The sequence below is a fragment of the Callorhinchus milii genome, unplaced genomic scaffold (genome assembly GCF_018977255.1).
Source record: "Callorhinchus milii isolate IMCB2004 unplaced genomic scaffold, IMCB_Cmil_1.0 Scaffold1, whole genome shotgun sequence".
Taxonomy (NCBI): Eukaryota; Metazoa; Chordata; class Chondrichthyes; order Chimaeriformes; family Callorhinchidae; genus Callorhinchus; species Callorhinchus milii.
In genome coordinates, this window is record NW_024704742.1 from 133709252 (window position 1) to 133733378 (window position 24127).

Consider the following 24127-nt stretch of genomic DNA (forward strand, 5'->3'; position numbering starts at 1 on the left):
ACAGCAGTGTCCCACAAACAGTTGTGGATCGAGTGACAAATTTTTTTTTGAAGGAATTATTTCTTCCGGAAAAGCAATCGAACAATCGACTAAAAACAGGTTCCTACTGACTGCCAGGTAAATAGAGGTGTGTGGACTAAGGAAACTTGGCGAAGTTTCGCCCTGCCTGGGAATCGAACCCAGGTCCTCCTGCTTTGTGAAGCGACTGCGCTAACCACTACTCTACGGGATGCCTACAGTATTAAGAGAGCGACATTATAACAAGTAGCCAGGTGGCTCTGGACTGAGGCTTTGTGTGGTTGTGTTTGTCTTGCAGTGCTCCGCTTCGTGTGGAGGTGGTTTTCGGACACGGACAGTAAACTGCACAAGGCCTGTCAAGGGGAGCTGTGTTCTTTCTAAAAAGCCGAACGCCAGAGGACTGTGCGCTTTGAGGACTTGTCCCACCAAAAAGAAGGTACTCTTGCCCCCCCAGAGACCCAAGTGGGGGAAGCCCCCCGACAAAAACGCCCCCGACAAACACGCCCCCAACAAGAAGGTGCCAAGGGCTGGGCTGAACCACTCCGGCTCGAAGGATGAAGCAAAACTCAACCGAATGTCCTCCACCGTCACCACCACCAGCACTCAGCAGCCGGGTAACACTACTGTACAGCCAGATAGCAGAACAGACACCAACAAAGGGCTAAGCCACCAGCCCACTGACCGTGACGAAAGGCAGAAGAGTGACAGATCCTCGTCGGACAAGGATTTCAACTCGATCGCCTTCCACCATGTCACAGTCCAAGACAACAATTCCACTGGTGGGTGGAGGGCTCCTGAGCCAGTGAGCATTGAGCCCACTGCAATAGAAAGTGAGGGTATGACAGGTCAGCCCATTGAAGTCACCGCACAATGGGACGGTGGACAGTTCCTGGTTACAGAGGTCGGAGTGACAGACAATGGTCGGGACTACGGTATTGAAGAACCCAGCACAAAGCCCGGCGACTCAGAGAATCCAACGGTGACTGAGAAGCCAACTCTCGCGAGCACGGTGACTCCCGGCAGCCTGACGTTAGACATTAGTGATCCTTCGCCGGGGGACATCCAGAGAAAGCCGGGGATTTCCGGAGCAAAGACAGACCCGAAGGTTAAACCAGTTCCCGTACGTCTCCGAGAGAAACTTCAAGATTTGCTGAACCCGGCCCGCTTCACCAACAACACCGGGGACACAAATTCCTCTTCCGGGGCCAAATCGCCAAACACCGCGAGCGTCACGCCTTTGCCAGGGATCGCACTTCCCGATCTGCTCGAGACTAACTCTCTCTCCTCCTCCGAATCTCAGCCGACTGGGGGAATACCGAACAAGGCCAGGGTGACTGATCCCTTCAATCTTACAGCGGATTACAATGGCTTTGAGACCGAAGGGAATGAAGACGGAGTCTTTTGGAAAGTGGGAAACTGGAGTGAGGTGAGTCCCTGGAATAAGCTTGGCCACACACTGAGACCTTCTGACATATAGGGATGTCATTCATATCAACAACACCACTAAATTACACTTGTAGAGTGCATTTCACGTCAGGAGGACGTGCCAAGGAGCTGGATGGTCATGGATCTGGCCGTGTGCGGGGTGAGGGGCAGGGAGGGTAGGGGTAGGAAGTGACCAAAGTAAACACTTTCAGTTACAAAGTGTCCAGCGAAACATAAGACAGTGCTACCATGTTCTATCTCAATCCACAGCCAAACATTGCTGTCATTGCTGAAGTTTTGATGGTTCAATACTGGGCAAGATTTGTGGCGTTTTATAATGCCTTCCTCATGTTCCTTAGAGTACTGTGCCCAACCCCTCCCCCCCTTCCCCTGGCTCATGACAGGTTGACCCTTGGGAGGCAATTTTCAATGGGTGACCCTCAACCTTATCTCTCACGTAAGCAAAATTCATCTCCACACTTTTATCACCTCCAGCCAGGCACTTGCTTGCTGTCCTCCACAGGTTCCTAAGCTGGCCTTACTTTACCTGCTCCCTTCCTATCCTCCAGAGGATCCATTTTGAAGATAAGGCCCTGGATCTTAAAATCCTCCATGACCTTGCCTCCTCTCCCACCCAGCCGTTCCTTCACTCTGGCCTTCAGACCTCCCAACACTCCACTGTGCCGTTGGTAAGAGATTTCAGACACTTTGTCCTAACCTCTGGAACCCTTGCAAAGTCTTGTCACCTTGTCCCCCCCCTCCCTTTATTCTTTCAAAATCTGTTTAAAGAATCAGCCTTTGATCACCTCCTGCCCCATCTCCCTCCTAGCTCAGGTCCCATTCTGTCTTTGAGATATTCTCCCATTGTCAAAGGCTCTGTATAAGCATATTGTTGTTGTTAATGGGTAAAGAGAGAATACTCCCCTGGGTTTAGGTCAGGTATGACTCTGGGTGCTGTACCTTTCACCGACCTCTCTCTCTCTTCTGTCCAGTGTTCCACCACATGTGGAGTAGGTGCTGTTTGGCGTCATATCGAGTGCAGCGCGGAGGGAGACTCGGGATGTGAGAAGATCAGGAAGCCCGACCCTGCTCGCAGGTGTTTTGTTCGCCCATGTGCAACCTGGAAAATAGGCAACTGGACCAAGGTGAGGAGCACTAGGAGCACCATGAGACATGTCAATGGGGCAAGTTATTGGGGTAGGTTAACGGGTCAGGTCAATGAGATAGGTTAAAAAGGTAGGTCAATGGGGCACGTCTCAGCACCTTGAGACATCCTCCTGTTGTGAAAGGCTCTATAAAAATGTAATTTGTTGTTGTTGTCAATGGGGCCGATCAATGGGACAGGTCAATGTTAGCAGGTCCACCACACTGAGATGCTACCCCGTGTGAAAGGCACTATATAAATGTAATATGGTACTTTTCCAATAACGCTACAGGATCCTTTAACATCCACCTAAACAAGCTGCCGGAAGCTCAGTTTAACATCTTGTCCGAAGGACGGGAGCATCTTCAATGCAGCAGTCTCCCAGCACCACACTAGAGTGTCAGCTGAGACTACATGAGTTATCAGTAGGGCAGAACAGTGGGTCAAGTCAATGAGGCAGGACAAGGGCTCTAGAACTATGAGATTTCAGTCTATAATCGCATGTGAATATGGAGATCATGTGGGTGGAGACTGGAGAGGAATTGAAACCAATTACAGTAACCATTCACCTGCAAAAGGCAGTCATCACCCTTTACAAATATGCGAAGTGCTTTGAGAAGTCAGGAATGTAATCGCTCGCTGTATCCGCTGAATCCAAGTGGAAGTAAAATATCGTTATCAGAGCCAAATGACAATGCGACGAACCATGTAACAAGATGAAGTTAGGCCAGCAGTAGATAAGGCAGTTTCCAGGGAGCTAAGTACTGAAATCTGAAACATGGTAATTGAGCCATAATGTTGTATCGGATGTGCTAGTGGCTAAAAGCATTAGAATGTAATGGGCAGCATGAGACATTAATTGCTTCAATGTGATCCGGCAATGGGGCTGAATTCGATTTGCTTTTGACAGCATTCTTTTTACTGTGTCTCGAGATGTTGGGTGACACTTGCAGGGCAAAGCATTTATGCAGAGCGTTGACCTACTCCAAACATTTATTCTGCATCAGCTTATCGGTCAGTGGCTTTTTCTTCTCTGAGTCAGAAGATCGCCGGTTCCAGCCTCACTTTGGGACTTTGAACCCATGTAGTCTGGGCTGAGATTTCAGTGCAGAACTGGGAGAGCGCTGGATTGATGATGATGCAGTCCTTGGGTTAAACCAAGATGCTGACATCCTGCTTAAACCTCGCCCCTCCCTTGTTTTCTTCAAGGCCCGTCGAAAGAACTTCCTTTTCGTCCGTGCCCTCAGTCATCTTCCCTCCTCCACGCCCCTTGCCCTCACCCCCTCTTTGCTCCCAACCCACAGAGTAGGAGCAAACCTATCATGGTCATGCACCTTAAATTGTTGTCCTGACGTGAAAGGCGCTATACAAATGTCATTTGTTGTTGTTGGATGTTAAAAGATCATGTAGCGCTACTGGAAAAGAGAAGGGAGTTCCAACCAGTGTCCTGGCCAACAATCACCCAGATAAAATCGGTCATTCATCACATGGCTGTTTGTGGGACGTTGTGTGCAAATTGACTGCTCCATTCGTTTACAAACTGTACAGTCAGTACCCTTTACAGTATGCAGTGAGGCACTTTGAGGTATCCTCTTGAATGTGAAAGGTGCAATATCAGAAGCAAGGATTGATTATAAATCCAAGTGAAATTTCGGGCCTCAGAAGTGAACTGGCTTGAAGCCACTTTCGTCCAAACAACTCAACAACACCAACAACAACTTTTACTTATAAACCGCTTTGCATCTAGAACCAGCATCTCAATGCACTTCTCAGAGACAATGAGCAGGAGGAGGAGGGAGAGGAGGGCAGCCTGAGGCTGCTGTCCATAAAATGGACATGTGCTTGTGTCAATGACAACAACAATTTACATTTGTATCGCGCATTTCTCGTCGGGAGGATGTCCCAAGGCACTGGACTGTCAGAGATTTGGACCCAAGCAGGGAGTTTGGGATCAGGAGGGGTGGAGGCAGGGAGGATAGGGGTTGGAAGATGACCGAAGGGGCAGTCGAAGAGGAGGGTCTTGAGAATTGACTTGAAGTAGGCAAAGGAGGGGGCAAGGCAAAGGAACTCTGGGATGGAATACCAGAGGGTGGGGGCAGAGAGGCTGAAAGCCCAACTGCTGATGGTGGGTGGGCTGGGCAGAGAACGTGGAGCAGACCAGAGCCTGCTGATGGGAGGGAACGGACAGGTCGATATGGATATCAAGAAGTGAGAGGTAAATCTGTTTTTTTTCCCTGGTGTGTTAACAGTGCTCGGAGAGTTGTGGAACTGGTTCCAGGATCCGCAGTGTGCAATGTAACGACTCCCACAAGAATAGACCGCTGCGACCTTTTCACTGCCAGCTGCTGGGAAGAAAGCCCGACACCAGCCTGGACTGCAACCTGGGGGCTTGTGTGGAATGGAGGGTCTCTGCGTGGAGTGAGGTATTTAAACCAAGGCTTCCGACACAAACATTACCAGTGCAAAACAAATGTTAGCACGCTCACTTCGCAAGAGAGCGGGTTCGATTCCCGGCTAGGGCGAAACCTTAGGCTAGTTTCCTTACTCCATATCCCTCTGTTTACCTAGCAGTGAGTAGTCAGTCGATTGTCAGATTGTATTCCTGGGGTAATAATCTCTTCAAAATAAATAATAAGTGGGTCACTCAATCCATGACAGTTTGTGGGACAATATTGTGCTCAAGTTGCCTGCAGCCTTTGGCCACAAATACACATATGCTCTGGGATGCTACCCTACGTGAGAGCCGCTATATAAATAAGTTGTATGTTCTTATATGCTCGACTTCACAGTAAATCCTGTGATGCACTTTGGGATTCCTCCTGCTGTGCTGGCTGACCATTCCCCAGATAAAATTGGTCATTCACTTCACAGCTGTGTGTGGTTCTTTGCTATATGCACATGCTGCTACTTTCAGCGACATAATACAAAGTCACTGCGCTTCACAGTACAGGGAATAGGGTCTACCAGTGGTATAGGATTATAATCAGAGTCACACTTGCAAAGAAGCCCCTTAACAGACTCTGGCCTGCTCCATGTCCCCACCATCGTCGGTCGATCTTTCGGCCTCTCAAACCCCACCCTTTGGAACTCCATCCCACAGTACCTTCGCCTCACCCCATCCCGTGCCTCATTCAATGTTCATCTCAAGATCCTCCTCTTTGACCATGTCTTAGGTCACCCTTCTACCCAGCCTTTCCTGCCTTCCCCACCACTGCTGATCCCAATCCCCAGCTCAGGTGCAAATTCTTGACTGTCCAACAATTTGGGAGTTTCTTTACTCCACACACCTCTGTTTACCTCGCAGTAAATAGGAACCCAGTTGCTAGTCAATTGGCAGATCACTTTCCTGCGGGAAATAATCCCTTAAAAAAAAATAATAATAATTTGGTCACTCAATCCACGACTGTTTGTGGGAGACTGCTACGTGCATTAGGCTGCCGTGTTTCGCTCACAAAATACAGTGAGCTTTATACTTTACAGTATATTCCGTGAAGTGCTTTGAGATGTCTCAAAGATGTGATAAGGTGCATTTTGCATCAAATGCAAGGATTATGATTTGTGACATCCTCCCAACATGAAAGGTGCTTTGTAATTTGTTGTTGTTGTTAGAATGGAGCACAGTGTTGCTGTGAGTCAGTGATAAGTCGCTTGTTTAACACTATGTGAACGTGTTTTTTTTGCAGTGTTCAAAGACCTGTGGGAGCGGGATTCAGGAGCGTCTGATCTACTGCCCGGAAAATGCCCTCTGCAGTCTGAAGGAGAAGCCTCCTCTTGCTATGCCTTGCTCTGCTCAGCCGTGCACTGAATGGTTGTCTGGTTCCTGGGGACAGGTAAGGGAATCGCACCCAACCTTTCACACCTGAATCTCTGTTGAACGAAACACTTTCTGCACAAAACATTGTAATCACATCCACACTGCAAAGAATCGCTTTAGAATGGGGCCGCACTGTGTTGCTGTGATTCTGTAAAAAGCCATTTGCTGGATACTGAAGTGGGTCCACAGGACTCCGGGGCACTGCTGAAGACAGCACAGCCAGCCTGGCTCATCAGTAGGACTTGGATGAGCAGATCAGTCACTGGGGGAAGGGAATTCTCCCACTCAGCTCATTAGAGCGATGTGCTTAATGACTGATTTTACCTGGGAGATTGTTGCCCATTAGGGCTTTGGCTCTGGAATGGAATACACACTCTTCCCGGATGGATGCACTCTGTATTAGGCGCGGGTTGGCAAGAGTATTAGGCGCGGGTTGGCAAGAGCCTGGGATTGGACACCCCCAGAGTCTGCGTTTGGATTCCAGGCTTCACTTGTTTCCACTCCAGTTCCTTTGTCAATATTCTTATGGTCTCTTCCTCAACACTTGTGATAGAGCATTACGCTTTCTAACACCTCTGTGTGAACCATCTCTCTCTAACGCCCTCTGTAACTCTCGCCATCCAGTGCTCAGTGTCCTGTGGGGGAGGTTTACAGCACCGGCTGGTGAAGTGTGTGAGCATGGGGTCAAATCGGACAGAGCACGAACACAGTCAGTGCCAACACCTGCCACCTCCAGGTCTCATTCAGAAGTGCAACGCTCACACGTGCGTGAGCAATAAAGGTAAGGAGCGGGTTTCAATCCACAGTTAAGATATGGTCACAAAGCTCTGCTATTTTCTCCTTGTTAATAAAACTGGTGCAACTTTCAGTGCAACAGCAACAGTGACAATTAATAATAACACTTACAATACTAACTATACTTGAATTTGATATAGTGCTTTTCACGTCGGGAAGACGTCTCAAAGAGCTTCTCAGGATTTTTACTGTAAAGTGGAGTGACAGTTTTTTGCAGGTGAATGTGGCAGGCAATTTGTACAAAATAGCAAAGGGTGTGTGTAGAATGTCTGAGGCTTTGTGGCTGTAAGGGAAGTTTCCACTCAGGAGGTTCTGGGTTCAATCCCCATGGCAGGATAGTCTAGGCTGACGTTACAGTGTAGTGCTGGGGTGAGCCCAGCTTTATCAGTGGTGTTGTCCTTTGAATGAGATGATAAACCGAGGTCTTGCCTGCCTGTTCAGGTGGACATTAAAAGATCCGTAGCTCTATTTGGAAAAGAGAAGAAAATTTCTTCCCTGTATCCTGGCCAGCAATACCCCAGGTAAAATTGGTCATTAAGCACATGGCTGTTTTGAGGAGTTGCTGTGGGCAAAATTGGCTGCCGTATTCACCTACAAATATACAGTCACTTCACTTTACAGTGAATCCTGTGAAGTGCTTTGAGACGTCTTCCTGAAGTGAAAGGTGCTATATCATATGCAAGGATTATTATTGTTGTTAATAATAATAATAAGTTGGCAGCACTTTCAGGTAATCACTGCTAAATGCTATGCACTTCAATTTGCCTCTCAAAGCGTTGGGATCTGAAGACACTTTGTTCATCAGTGTGTAGCAGCTAATTAGATCAATGTTTTCTATATCTTTGCTTTAAACACAAATGAGGCTCAATAAGCACATCATGTGTCTTAACATGAAAGTCACGGTTGATATCTGACGCTTCCTTTCACACTGTTATTTAAACTCCCCCCAATTAAAGCATAACCTTTAATCTTATTAATTGTGCCTCTGCATTATCCTTTTGCTTCAATTGAGATCATCTCATGCTGCCTGATGTTCACTTCTCCGTTTCACAGCAGAGCTGGGAAAGAGTTTCAAATCTCAAATTGTCTGAAGAGATCAATATATACTCAGAGATTTCAGACCTCAAGGGCCTAAGATTTTTCTCGAAGAATGTTATGTGCAGAAATTTAGCAAGCGTTTTCAATCCAGTTTTTTGTTGATCAGTCAAGTGTCTGATAGATGTGGAAACCCATCACCATACTTAATAGTATCCAAACCAAACTGAGCATTCCATGCATCCCACCTATGGATTGAAAGCCCAGAGATAGATTGTTCGAATGGTATGCACACTCTCTCTGGAGGGACGCAGCCTGCTTACCCAATTCCAAAAAGCCAAGGCTTGGGGACTTCAGAGTATGCGTTGGAATACTGCTGAAGTCTAACCAGCTAAAACCGCATAGCACTGATAGCACTGTCTGGAAAGCTTTCCTGCTGCGTATCCAGCTCGGACCATCCTAACCTTTAGGGCTTTAGCTTGTAGGGTTAACAGGAGTTGAGAACTACACAGAATGATACAACTCAGAAACGTTCAGCACAACGCTCCCATGCTGGCAGTTAATACTCTACTCAAGTCCACCCATCCAGTGGAGTCCTGTAGCTCAGTGATTAGAGCACTCGCCTCACAAGCGAGAGACCTGGGTTTGATTCCCGGCAGGGTGAAATCTTGGGCAAGTTTCCTTACGCCACACGCCTGATAATAATCCCTCAAGAAAAAAAAACAATAATAAATTGGTCGCTTCAATTCACAACTGTTTGTGGGACACTGCTGTGCGTAATTGGCTGCCGTGTTTTGCCCATAAATATACAGGCAATTCACTTTACCGTATATTCTGATGCTTTGAAACATCTAGAAGAAAAGCGCTATATCAAATGCAAGGATTATTATTTTTATTATATTACTTATTCCCTTCTTATTCACATATGCTGAACTGAATTAAGGTTGAATTTAACACTGCTTTCTAAAATGCACACACAATGTTGAATCTTTGTGCTTGATAAAATACTACAGTAATAGCAATCCCTGCACTTGACAATGCTCCTCATCATGTCATCAAAATGTCTCAAAGTGCTTCACAGGGATTTTATTGTGAAGTGTACTGATTGTGCAATTGTAGGTGAAGGTGATGGTATTTCGCTTCAGAAAGCTCGACCCCATTTTCCTCTTATGACTGTTCATTTTCGGGCAAAACATGAAGAGTAGTGTCCAACAAACAGTCATGGATTGTATTTTGTTGGAGGGATTATTACATATCAAATGCAAGGATTAATAATATTAATTATAACGCTTTCAACCCCATTTTAAATTTGATATACCACTACTTAGTCCCATTCAATGTGACCAATACATCTGAGCATGTGGATTCCTGAAGCTCAGTGGTTAGAGCACGTGTCTCGCAAGCGAGTGGACCTGGGGGTCATTCCCAGCAGGGTGAAATGTTGGACAAGTTTCCTTAACTCCACAAGCCTCTGTTTACCTAGGAGTAAGTAGGAACCCAGGTGTTAGTTGATTGGCGGATCGCTTTTCCAGGGGTAATAATTCCTTACAAAAAAATAAATAATTTGGTCACTTAATCCATGACTGTTTGTGGGACACAGCTGCGTTTCGCCTACAAAACATTTAATTAGCTTTACAATATATTCTGTGAAGCATTTTGAGACATCCAGAAAATGTGATAAGGTGCTATATCAAATGCAAGAATTATTATTATTAACTAGACCCCAGCCAGAGAGTGAAATAAAAAGTATTTTTTATCCAGGCTACAAGTGTGCAAACCACAAGATTCTCTAACTCCGACCTTCATCTGCAAAAAGACAATGAATAATAGAAGTGTTTTTCTTTCTCTTTGCTTGACTTGACATTTATCTATGTGAACCAAAAAAAACTTTGCTGTCATTCAAAGATTTCTTTAAAGATAAGGTGACCTTCTGAAGGCTATTGTAACACTAAACGCTATCTGTTTATGGGAGCTGACATTGCATTAAGCAAATTGTGTTTTTTCCTCAGTACATTTGCCATTGAAAGAAACAGCCCCGAAGCAACTGATCGATTTTATTTGGTATATGTGAGCTCCACTGACATCTCAAAGACGTGATAAGGCACTATATCAAATGCAAGGATTATTATTAATAAATGGGTTGATAGACTAAAAATCCGTGAGTGGAAATAACTTTGATCATGCGATGTGCTTGGTAATTATCCTGTAATTATCTCTACACTTTCCACTGGAGTGACTCTGATAGAGCAGTGGATCAATATCACAATTAACTTCTCTTCTCTCCCTGCAATTTATTGGCATCAATCAGTAATCTCTCTGTCTGAAACCACCTTTTGTAGTGATATTTCTCTGAAGACAAAAATGTAATAAAGTGTGTGTGGGTCAGGGGAGGGGGTTCAGTAAGCTTTGTGACTGACAAGTGGACACCCATCACCGTGCTCACCAGGTGAATAACACTACTAAGTGGTGTACTGTCAGAGCACAGAATAATTTTCAAGAGCAACAAAGATCAAAGTAAGTTATTTTATTCTTACTGACTCTGTGCCTTGGATGTATACATCATACATTGCGCTGCTGAAATCTCATTAGCTCAGAGCTGCTCGCACACAGACATCAACGGGCGACACTTCGCAGATGTTTGCGGAGAGATCTGGTGTCAGCCCGGCTCAGTCGCTAGCAGTTTCTCCTTTGAGTCAGAAAGTGATGGGTTCAAAACCGCGTTGGGACAGTAAAGTGAGATTTCATCCTTCTAAAATTCACCTTCCCTCCCAGCATTTTCCCATCACACCATGATTCTGTATTTTAAATGAGTCACAGTGTCCTCCTCGCCTCAACCATCCTTCCTGATAACCTGTTCCAATCTGTTAATTATCCTTTGGGTAAAGAAAAGCTTCCTGGTTTCTGTCCATCTTGAAATGGCCCTTTACAAACCTAAATCTGTGTCTGCTTGTTCTCCTGTCTCGGAGCATCCTAAAGTATTGTTCTGGGTCCACTTTATCAATCCCATTTAAAATTTTACTGACTTCTATATGGTTCCCACTGAAACACCTCATTTCACGAATGAAGAGCCCTAGCTTGTTTAATTGTCGTCTTCCGGCTCCCACAAACCTTGCTGCAAATTGATCAGAAGTGATAAACTGGCTAACTCTCTACGCCTCCATAACCCAAGGCAATATGGCCCATCGTGGAGTCCTTTATCATATTGGTTAGATCACACACTTCACAAGCCAGAGGACCCAGATTCGATTCCAACATGCCATACTCCACATGCCTCTGTTTATATAGCAATATGTAGGAACCTAGTTGTTAGTCGACTGGCGGATCACTTTCTGGGGGTAATAAATCCTTCAAATAAAAATCCTGTAATAATAATAATTTGGCCACTTAATCCATGACAGTTTGTGGGACACTGCTGTGTGCAATTGCCTGACGCATTACACACACAAATTCACTTTACAGTATATTCAATTCACTTTACAGTATATTCTGCAAAGCGCTTTGAGATGTCTCAGTGATGTGATAAGGTGCTATATCAAATTCAAGAAATATTATTGTTAATTTTTACAGCGCATGTACTGCCATTCTTGCTCAGGTCAACTAACTTGGGGAATTGAACCTGTCACCTTCCTGCTCTTGTAGACCAAGGCCCTCCTAATTGGCTCACGTCAGCACTTCTGCACTGTCAGCATCAGCATCCCAAGATGAATGCTCCACCTCACCAAGCCAGTCAGGAACCTAGGCATTCTGTTCGACCCTCAACTGTCCTTTCTCCCCCATATCCGTGCCAGGACCTGGTCTGCCTTCCCCCGCCTCCGCAACATTGCCCAACTCCGCCACTGCCGCAGGCCGCCAAAACTCTCATACATGTCTTCATTGCAACTTGTCTCAACTATGCCACTGCTTGTTAGCCTTCCCAACTCTTCCTTCCACAAGATGCAGATCATCCAGAACTCTGCATCTTGTGTCCTCTCCCACCCCAGGCTCCGTGACCCCATCACATCCACCCTCGCCTCGGTTCCCCATCCCTCAGAGAATCAAGTTCAAAATTCTCGTCCTTACCTACAAGACCCTCCATGGCCTTGACCCTCTTACCTTTCTGACCTGCTAACCCCTTATCAACCTGTCTATTCCCTCCACTCAGCAGACTCCAGCCTACTCCATGTCCCCTGCCCAACCTGCCCCATCATCGGCAGTCGGGCCTTCAGCCTCTCTGCCCCCTCCCTCTGGAACTCCATCCCACATTCTCTTTGCCTCGCTCCCTCTCTTGCCTCCTTCAAGGCACGTTTCAAGACCCTCCTCTTTGACTCTGCCTTCGGCCACTCTCTTACCCTCTCTGCCCTCCACCCTCCGTGATCCCAACCAGTACCCAGCCTGCTCGGGTCCTAATCTCTGACTGTTCAGCGTCTTGGGACGTTCTTCTAAAGTGAAAGGTGCTTTAGAAGTGACATTTGATATTGTATTATACAGCTAAGCTGCTGACTTGATAAGACCAGCAGCAATGTAGCTACCAGTAAAGACAGTGCAAAGAATTCATAGACTACAAAAGTCAGTACAAAGCGAGTTTAGGAGCAACACATCAAATACAATGGTACAGCTCAAAGCACCTTAGATTATCCAGTTGCTCGCCACTTGAGGCAGCAAAAAAAAGTTAAACAGGATGTCAGGGTATATTACCAAATCAGTACAGTTCAGCAGCTGGGAAATTGTGCTCACACCATAAACTACATAACTACACGGAAACAGGCTGTTTGGCGCAACTAATCCGGGCCAGTTTTATACTCCATCCGAGCCCCAATTTCCCTCTCATGTTCCTTTGTCCCTCGTCTTTATACCAAGTTTTTTCTTACATACGTTGAGTCAACCAGTGAATTTTCATGTAGCAATGTCCATCAAATACAAATGACCCAATTTATCTGGAGGATGCAAGGAGAAAGAGCTGAGAGGGATCACTCCAAAGGTACGTAAGGTATTAATGGGATGGAGTAATACTTTGGATATGCCAATAACACAACAATAACAAAATTACATTTGTATAGCACCTTTCACATTGGGAGGGTATCCCAAGGTGCTGGACAATCAGTGTTTCAGACCTGAGCTGGGGGTTGGGGTCGGGGAGGGTGGGGGCAGGGGTGGAAGGAGGATGACCGAAGGCACGGTCGAAGAGGAGGGTCTTGAGATAGGTCTTGAAGGAGCATGGGAAGGGGTGAGGCAGAGGGACTGCGGGATGGAGTTCCAGAGGGTGGGGGCAGAGTGGCTGAAGGCCCGCCCGCCAATGGTAGAGAGGACGAGGTGGAAGACTTGAAGCAGGCCAGAGCCCAGTAAATAATAATAAGCTTTACATGTAATATAGAGTCATACTAGGTTGAAACATCTCAAAGCTCTTCACAGAATTTTTTTCCATTGAGTCCAGTGTAGGTGGATGAGGCAGTCAATTTGCGCACAGCAATATCCCATTGCCATGAAGCAAATACAGATAATAAGTTTATTTGAGGGGACTGTTGTCACTGGGAGAAACTCAACAACAACAACTTGCATTTATGTAGAGCTAGTCTTGTAATTGGGGTCTTGGGGTGCTTAAATGACTTTTAGGGGTTAACTCCTTTCTCTTTTAGAACAGCACCATATGATCTTTGGTTATATCCAGTGGTTTGGGAGCCCTTTCTGTTTGCAAATTGTTGTATTTGCTTACAAACACGCAGTCACAAACATGCAGTCAATCCGTGCATTTGATATAATGTCTTATCAAGTTGTTCAGACATCTCAAAGTATTTCACTGTAAAGTGAAATAACTGTATATTTTGTGGGCGAAACGCAGCAGCCAATTGTGCCCACGAGTGTCCCACAAATAGTCGTGGACTGAGTGACCAAATTATTACTTTTTTGAAAGGATTATTATCTCCGGAAAATGATCTGCCAAATGACTAACAACCGGGTTACTTACTGCTCGGTAAACAGAGGTGTGTGGAACAAGGAAACTTGACCGAGAATTTGTGAATGGCAGTTTTAAGACTAAAGCAGTTCTTTACACGGAGAGCGATCAACAACTGCAGGGTGGTTGAAACCAATAGATTGTGTGCATTTAACAACCAGCCTAATGGTGAAACAGGAGGACAGTAATATGTGAGTTTTCTGGATGGATGAGATCAAATACACTGTATCAATCTTGTTGGTGTTCTTTGGTCCAGCAACCTCAAATGCGTAGAAAGAGACAAGCCTTCAGAGGAGTCAGTGTTCAGCGCATCAATAAGTCTTATCAGAGGCTCAATTTGACCATTCAGTAAAGGAATTTCCAACCACAAAAGCAATAAATCCAGGAAGCAAAACTGAAGTTGAGATCAAAGCGACCAGAATTTCTGAGTGGTCACACTGATTATGGATCAAATCAGGAAATGAAAGATATTGCAAAGGGCAGGGTACTGAGAAGAAAGGCTGAGTTTTATTAAAGAACTGACAACATCTTTTGATAGTCGCTTTTGAACAGATTGGTTTTGATAGGAGCAATGATTTGAGATTGCACCGTTCACTTGAGAGAGGTTCTATTAAAAAAAACGTTCTCTACGAATAAATAGCAACTTTCTTATTTCTCCCCTCCGTCCTTCAGATGAGGCATTAACTGAGATCTTGTTTGCTTGTTTCAATGGACATATAAGATCTTGTGGGACTATTAAGGAATATGGGGATAGGGCGAGTAAATGGAATTAGGTTAGAAGATCAGTCATGAAGTTATTAAATGGTGGGGCAGGCTCGAGGGGCCGTACGAGCTGGAGTAGGCCATTCACCCCCTCAATATGGTCTGATGGTGTACTTGGAAAGAGAAGGAAGTTTTTCTCTCCCAGTAACCTGGCCAACAATCCCCCAGATAATATCCCAAGCCTACAGTTTATTGCAGTGCTCAATAATTATAATAATCCTTGCATTTGATATAGTGCTTTACCATGTCACTGAGACATCTCAAAGCACTTTACAGGATTTCCTGCAAAGTGGAGTGACATGTATTTTGTGGGCGAAAAGTGGCAGTTGCGCACAGCATCTCTTCGAGACATCTCAAATTGCTTCACAAAATATGCTGTAAAGTGAATTGACTGTATATTTTGTGGGCGAAACAATGTGGTCAGGTCAAAGTGTCTCTCCCAACCATGCCCAACTTTACACATGCACAAAACTGTGAATTTGTTTTGTGCCTGTATTGAGCAAACCCGCGTCTAATTTCTGAAATGGTTCTCTTTGGGGATGAGTAGACATGTTCATACACTGACATGGTGAAAAATGGACATGGGGATGAATAAAGTTGCGGATAAACTGACACAGGTTAAACAGACATGGCGGATAAACAGACTTGGGATAAATGGACTTGGAAATAGTCTGACATTCAAATAAATAGATGTGAACAAGAACATCAGAACATAGGAAATGCTAGACGATAAAAAGACTGAAGTCCATCTATAATAATAATCCTTGCATTTGATATAGCGCTTTTCACGTCGGGAGGACGTCCCAAAGCGTTTCACAGAACACACTGTAAAGTGAATTGACCGTATATTTGTGGGTGAACGCGGCAGCCAATTGCGCACAGCAATGTCCCAAAAACAGTCGTAGATTGAAAATGACCAATTTATTATTGCTTTTGGTTTTGGAGGGATTATTATTATGCGTGTGGAGTAAGGAAACTTGCCTAAGGTTTTGCCCTGACCTGCCTGGAATTGAACTCAGGTCTCCCGCTTGCAAAGCGAGTGCTCTAAACACTGAGCTACAGGACTCCACAAGTTCGCCTTTCACCTTCCTGGGGGTCGCATGCACATATATCCCAAACTACCTATGTACTGTATCCCATAATGTTATTTCCTAAAAGAAAACTATCTAATCTGTGTTTGAAGGATAGTTGGCATTCTACTGTAAAAAATAAATTTAAATTCAGTTTTGAAAAGAACTAGGAAACAGGAGAAAGCAGCTGGGAAACATGTGAATTAAGAATGAGGATTCAAGTAACATCTGTGAAACATGAGGTTAAGATATTTAAATGAATGCGTTCAGTGCTCTTATGCCATTAATTCAATGCCACTCATGTCCACACACCAGTCACGACACTATGCAGATGGAAAGCTGGTAGCAAATCGCTTTTCATCAACGATCAAGAAACACCAACTGCTAGTTTGTGTGAAAGATGACCTTATAAATAAATAATTAGGCACACAATTATATTCAGGCTGACTTAAACATGATAATGACTCATTGCGAATTCCATTTCTGTGTCTTAATTGTCGTCATGGACCATAACCTGGAGTCTAATATGCAGATAGTTACACAAATTTCCTTTCTTTAAACAGAGCCTGCTTATGTCGTCCATTTGGTTAATTAGTCGCACCAGATGTAAAGACTCGGGATGAAAAGCAGTTATCAGACTGGCTCAGTCTTGTATCTGGGTCAGAAGGTTCATGGGTTCAAGCCCCATGTTGAGGCTTTTCAGACTTCCAGTGTTTGTCAATCGTTGAGATGCAGCATTGCTGGAGCACTGAACTGATGGGATGATAACTGTTCTGAGGTTGATCTCAGTACTCTTATGCTGATGAGTTGAATGTTAAAGATCCCATGGCGCTGGTTGAAAGGAATCAAGTTGTTCCTTAAGTCAACAAGCAGCAGGAAGCTTGCCAGACAGTGCTTTCAATGTCAAGTTATGTGGTTTTAGCTAATTAAACACCAGAACTACACTAAAACATACTCTGGAGACCCCAAGTCTTGGCTCTTGCCAATATGTGCTCTCTGGAATTAGGTAAGCAGGATATTTTTCTCTAGGGAGAGAGTGCGCATTGAATTCCAAACATCAGAATTTCCATCTGTATCATAGAATCATACAGCACAAAAAAAAGGCCATTCGGCCCAACAAGTCTGTGCCAGCTCTTTGAAAAGAGCAATGCAATGTCAACCCCACTCCCCAGGCTTTCCCCATAACCCTGCAAACTCGTCCTCCTCAAATACCCATCCACTGCGTTTTTAAAAGTTGTTATCGAATCGGCCTCCACCACCCTTTCAGGCAATGCGTTCCAGATTCGAACAACTTGCTGCTTGAAAACATTTCTTGTCACCTCCCCTCTGCTTCTTTTAGAAACTATCTTAAATCTGTGACCTCGAGTCACCGACACACCCTTCAGTGGAAACAGTTTTTCCCTTTCTAACCTATCAAATCCCCTCATGATTTTGAAAATCTCTATTAGGTCTCCTCGTAACCTTCTCTGCTCTAATGAGAATAATCCCGGCCTCTCTCGCCTTTCCTCATAATCAAGGTCCCTCATTCCTGGTTCCATCCTTGTAAATCTCCTCTGCGCCCTTTCCAATACCTTAACATCCTTCCTATAGTGTGGTGCCCAGAACTGGGTGCAGTATTCTAACTGAGGCCTAACCAGTATTTTATATAGGTTAATCATAACCTCTTGACTCTTGTACTTTATGCCCCTATTTATAAAGCCTAGTATCCTATATGCCCTTTTTACAGCTTTATCTACCTATCCTACCACCTTCAAGGAGTCATTTACCTGAACCCCCAGGTCTCTTTTCCTTCACCCCCCTTAAGATTGTATTACCAGCCTATATTGCCTCCCTTCATTCTTTCTACCAAAATTCATTACCTCGCATTTCTCCACATTGAAATTCATCTGCCATGTGTCTGCCCATTTTATCATTCTGTCTATGTCTTCCTGCAGTTGGCTGCTATCCTTCTCACTGTTTACCACCTTATCTAACTTTATGTTGTCCGCAAACTTGGAAATGGTACTTGCTATACCCAAGTCCAGATCATTTATATGTAGGTGGGATGCACGGAACTCTCAGTTAGGTTTGGATACTCCAAGCACGGTGATGGGTTTCTGCAAGTGTCAGACACCCAGCTGACCCAAATAAAACCTGATAAATTAATTTCTCCTTCCTGGCTGTCTATGGGACCTTGCTGCGTGCAAGTTGGCTGGTGCTTTACAAATAGGAAAACTGAATAGTGGCGTGCGTTTCAATGCATCCGGCGCAATAGCCAACTGTGGTGGAAGCCACAGCCAGGCCTGAGCTCTCCTAATCCACTTGCAGTGCATTAATATGAAAGGGTGCTCCAGAGGGAACCAGTAGCTAGAACCCTGGCTGATTTTCCCCTCCCTAACCCAAAGAAGTCCAGATCAATTTAACCTCTCCATTGCAGCTCCCATTAAAACCAGAAATATTATCAGACCTGTGAGAGTCCTGTAGCTTAATGGTTAGAGCACTCGCTTCACAAGCGGAGGACCTGGTTTCAATTCGCGGGCACGGTAAAATGTTGGGCAAGTTTCCTTACACCACACGCCTCTGTTCATCTACTAGTAAGTAAGAACCTGGTTGTTAGTGGATTGGTGGATCGCTTCCCAGTGGTAATAATCCCTTCAAAAAAAAAGTTTGGTCACTCAATCCATGACTGTTGGTGGGGCACTGCTGTGAGCAACTGACTGCCACATTTCGCCCAGAAAATTCACAGTCAATCCACTTTACAGTATATTTTGTGAAGCGCTTTGAGACACTTCAAAGATGTGTAGGTGATATATCAAATGCAAGGATTATTAGTATAATTTTTTAAAGAACAAGGTATTTGGATTAGACCAGAGAGCTCCACTGGTACCAGTATAGATTTAAAGAGAATTTTCAGTCATTAAGATTATAAATATTGAGAGAGCCAGTTTGGGAATTTTTTTGCTGATTTATTAAATCAATAATATACATCAATAAGACTAATTAATAAAGGCAGAGACAACTCATCAATACCGATCAATGGTCATATAACTATTCCACAAAATCAGTTTGTTTTCAAATTGCTTTATATTTCTGTTTATTTTCTGATAGATTTTTTCTTGGATTTTTTCATTTGAAGCAGTTCCTACAAAGACAAAACGTCTCAAAGCACTTCACGGAAAGTGCAGTGACTGTCTACTTATAGGTGATAGCAGCAACCAGTTTGCCCACATCAATGTCCCACAAACCCATGAAGTGAATGACCAATTTTAACTGTTGAATTGTTAGCCGCAACACCTGGAGAAACTCTTTTCTTTTTTGACTAGTGCTGCAGGATCATTGAACAAGCAGATGAGACCTTTCGTTTAACTTCTCAGGAATTTTTTTGTGACCCAAGAGGGTTAATTAGTCCAGTAACTCAGTGGTTACAGCACTCACCTTGCAAGCGAGAGACCTGTGTTCGATTCTTGCTGGGCAAAATGTTGAGCAAGTTTCCTTTCTCCACACGTCTCTGTTTACCTAGCAGTAATTAGGAACCTGATTGTTGGTCGATTGGGGGATCGCTTTTCCGGGGGTAATAATTCCTTCAAAAAAAAATAATGAATTGGTCACTTCAATCCACGCCTGCTTGTGGGACATTGCTGTGTGCAATTGGCTGCCGCGTTTCACCCACAAAATATAGTCAATTCACTTTACAGTATATTCTGTTGAAGCGCTTTGATACATCCCGAAGAAGTGATAATGCGCTATATCAAATGCAAGCATTATTATTATTAATTAACGACTGGAACCTTAAAAGGGAGGGTGTTTGAGACCAGGACACTGGAGCACATTTCATCCATACTAACGTTGGGGTCTTATGATCCCACAATGGAGCAGTCCCACAGCACTTGAGTAGAATTCAATTGCCTTTGATAGAGATGCAGTTATTAACTCAGAGTACTTAAGTAATTCAATCATTTCCACAGTGCTATGCAAATTCAACCACTTTGCATCATCTGATTCAAAAACTCCTTGCCTTAAACCGTTTTCTCTCACCATTGGTGTCACTGGGACTCACTCTGTGAACGAGATTAGAAATCATAGAAAAAGAGAATAAATTAATGTTGTAAGGGGACTGCCACCATACAAAAATGTTTTCAGCAAAGATTTAATAATCTTTGTGCGTCAACATAGTTCAATCGGTTGCATTCCTGCCTGAGTCAGAAGCTTGTGGGTTCATATCACAACTTTGTGGAGTCCTGTAGCTCAGTGGTTAGAGCACTCGCTTAGCAAGTGAGAGACCGAGTTCAATTCCAGGCAGAGGGCGAAACCTTGGGCAAGTTTCCTTACTCCACACGCCTAATAATAATCCCTTCAAAAAACAAAACAATAATAAAATGGGTCATTTTCAATCCATGACTGTTTGTGGGACATTGCTGTGCGCAATTGGCTGCCGCGTTCGCCCACAAATATACAGTCAATTCACTTTACCATATATTCTGTGAAGCGCTTTGGGATGTCTAGAAGACATGAAAAGCGCTATATCAAATGCAAGTATTATTATAATTTTGGGCTCCAAGTCTAAGATGACATTCCAGTGCAGAGCTGGGGGAGTGTTCATAATAATAATAATCCTTGCATTTGATATAGCGCCCTATCACGTCGAAGAGGAGTCTCAAAGCACTTCACAGAATATACTGTAAAGTGAATTGACTGTACATTTTGTGGGCAAAAAAAATTAATTCCTTTACACCTAAAACTCTGTGTGTTCGTGGCATGCCAGGAACTCTCAGTCTGATTTCATAGAATCATAGAATTGTACAGCACAAAAAGAGGCCATTCGGCCCATCAAGTCTGTGCCGGCTCTTTGAATAGAGCAATTAATGTCAATCCCACTCCCCAGCCCTTTCCCCGTAACCCTGAAAACCCGTTCTCCTCAAATACCCATCCAATGCGTTTTTAAAAGTAGTTATAGAATCGGCCTCGACCACCCGTTCAGGCAATGCGTTCCAGATTCGAACAACTCGCTGCGTGAAAAAAAAAATTCTCGCCTCCCCTCTGCTTCTTTTAGAGACTATTTTGAATCTGTGACCTCGAGTCACCGACACACCCACCAGTGGAAACAGTTTTTCCCTTTCCAACCTATCAAATCCCCTCATGATTTTGAAGACCTCTATTAGGTCTCCTCGTAATCTTCTCTGCTCCAATGAGAATAATCCCGGCCTCTCGAGCCTTTCCTCATAATCAACGTCCCTCATTCCTGGTACCATCCTCGTAAATCTCCTCTGCGCCCTTTCCAATGCCTTAACATCCTTCCTATAGTGTGGTGCCCAAAACTGGGTGCAGTATTCTAACTGAGGCCAAACCAGTGTTTTATATAGGTTAATCATAACCTCCTGACTCTTGTACAACAGTTTTTGAAAGGGTATTAGATACATGTTATCATCTAGCTGGCTGCCACGTTGGCCTACGAAATACAGTCGCTATACTTTAAATCCTTCAAAATCTGTCTTGCTCATTGTAGTATTATATTAATTTTTTGAAGAGTTTGAATTTGGGTCTTCTAAATGAATTCTGATTTTGGTCAAATAATTTAGTAATATCATCTACCCTTGGTATCTACCCTTTGTGGAGTCCTGTAGCTCAGTGGTTAGAGCACTCGGTTTGCAAGCGAGAGACCTGAGTTCAATTCCAGGCAGGACGAAACCTTGGGCAAGTTTCCTTACTCCACACGCCTAATAATAATTCTTCCAAAACCAAAAACAATAATAAATTGGTAATTTTCAATCTATGACCGTTTGTGGGACATTGCTGTGCGCAATTGGCTGCCGCGTTCACCCACAAATATACAGTCAATTCACTTTACAGTGTTCTGTGAAGCGCTTTGGGACGTCCTCCCGACGTGAAAAGCGCTATATCAAATGCAAGGATTATTATTATTATTATTATTATTATTATATGAAGCCTAGAATCTTATTTGCCTTTTTTACAGCTTAATCTACCTGTCCTGCCACCTTCAAGGATTCATTTACCTGCACCCCCCAGGTCTCTCTGTTCTTTTACCCCCCTTAAGGTTGTATTACCAGCCTGTATTGCCTCCGCTCATTCTTTCTACCAAAATCCATTACTTCGCATTTCTCTACATTGAAACTCATCTGCCATGTGTCTGCCCATTTTACCATTCTGTCTATGTCTTCCTGCAGTTGGCCACTATCCTTCTCACTGTTTACCACCCTATCTAACTTTGTGTTGTCCGCAAATGGAAATGGTACTTGCTATACCTAAGTCCAGATCATTTATGTATATAAGAAGAGCAGTGGTCCTAATACCGATCCCTGGGGGATGCCACTACAGTTCCCTCCAGTCAGAAAAGCAGCCGTTCACCACAACTCTCTGCTTTCTGTCTTCCAACCAGTTCTGAATCCATGCTGCCGCTCTTCCTTTTATACCATGGGCATCTATCTTTCTTACAAGTCTTACAAGATTTGGATGCATGGCAATGGGTTTCCTCATGTACCAGACATAACATAACATGTAGGAGCAGGAGTAGGCCATTCGCCCCTTCGAGCCTACCCTGGCATTCAATCATGGCTGATCTTCTAATCTAACTCCAGCTAATAACCTAACCCTGCCTTATCCCCATATCCCTTAATCCCTTTTGCAATAAGTAATTGTTGCAGTTGACCCCCCAAAAATATTGTGATTCACTTAATTCATGGCTGTTTGTTCTGTAACAATTTGCTGTCACATTCGCCTGCAAAATAGAGTCTCTGCACTTCACAGTATATCCTGTGAAGTTTTGAGATGTTCCGCTTACTGATGTTATTTTACTCATGTCTTTGTGTATTAACCCTGTGTCCTTGCCCGTTTCCGAACACAATATCTTTCTCTTTTGTTTGCTCTCTTGCATTACAACAGCGTGTGAATTTAAAAACATGAGCATTCCACGGTTAACATTAACAGCAAGCCAAAAGCCTTCTGGGCGTTTTGCCCACAAAATATACAGTATATTCTGTGAAGCGTTTTGAGACATCTCGAAAACCTGATAAGGCGCTATATCAAACGAAAGTATTATCATTATGATAATCCTTTTCAAAATGCTCTACTTTCTTTTTACTAGTCTCCTTCTCCACATGGTTATACTACACAGCTATGACTGCATCCACTTGCCTCTAGCCCTAACTTGCAAATTATGGGGATTTTATTTGCAAGATTTGTAAATGCTTGAATTAATGATGATATACACTGTACGCTTGCAATTGACATCCAACGAGAAATAAACTGAACTAATTTAATTTATAGACAGCAGAATTTAAAATCAAATTTGTATTGTAATTTATTAAAAATAATTCTATTTTATACAACAAAAAACTGCATTTATATAGCACTTTTCACATCCGGAGGGAGTCCCAAGGCGCTGGACACTCAGTGGTTTAAAGGATGGAGTCAAGAGTGACGGAGAAGAAGAGAGGTAGGGGTGGGAGGACGACTAAAGCTGTCGTCGAAGAGGAAGTTGGAGTCCTGTAGCTCAGTGGTCGTGGAGTCCTGTAGCTCAGTGGTTAGAGCACTCGCCTCTCAAGCGAGAGACCTGGGTTCGATTCCCAGCAGGGCGAAACCTTGGGCAAGTTTCCTTAGTCCACACGCCTGATAATAATCCCTCAAGAAAAAAAAACAATAATAAATTGGTCACTTCAACCCATGACTGTTTGTGGGACATTGCTGTGCGCAATTTGGCTGCCGTATTTTCGCCCACAAATATATAGTTAATTCACTTTACGGTATATTCTGTGAAGCGCTTTGAGAGGTCTTGAAGACGTGAAAAGCGCTATGTAAAATGCAAGGAACATTATTATTATTAAAATCTTGAGGTGGGCCTTGAAGGAGGCAAGGGTGGGGACGAGGTGGAGGGTCTCCGAGATGGAGTTCCAGAGAGTCAGGGCAGAGATTGCTCCGATAGTAGAACTGGAAGGGTAGGTGTGCACAGTAATGTTCCAAAACAGCCAATGAAGTGAATGTTCAATTTTATCTGTTGGTCAGGGCTATGGGAAAAACTCCTCTTTCGAATTGTACCACCTGAACAAACAAACAGACAGACAACATCTTGGCTTAAAGACTCCCAACAATGCGCAGTCCAACTCTCACTGTATTGGAGTAGCAGCTTAGGTTATGAGCTCAAC

The 24127-nt window shown here is 44.0% G+C and overlaps 1 protein-coding gene and 1 non-coding gene across 2 annotated transcripts in view; both read left to right on the forward strand.

Moving 5' to 3' along the window:
• LOC103184889 (A disintegrin and metalloproteinase with thrombospondin motifs 12-like) overlaps positions 1-24127 on the forward strand; it is a 201510-nt gene that overhangs the window by 157211 nt on the left and 20172 nt on the right. The window contains 8 exon segments of the mRNA XM_042331953.1: positions 317-516; positions 616-663; positions 665-678; positions 777-1444; positions 2436-2588; positions 4837-5010; positions 6271-6417; positions 7026-7182. Of these exon segments, the coding sequence (XP_042187887.1) occupies positions 317-516; positions 616-663; positions 665-678; positions 777-1444; positions 2436-2588; positions 4837-5010; positions 6271-6417; positions 7026-7182 (1561 nt within the window).
• Positions 23492-23563, forward strand: trnae-cuc. The gene has a single exon. It is a non-coding gene; the product is annotated as a tRNA-Glu (tRNA).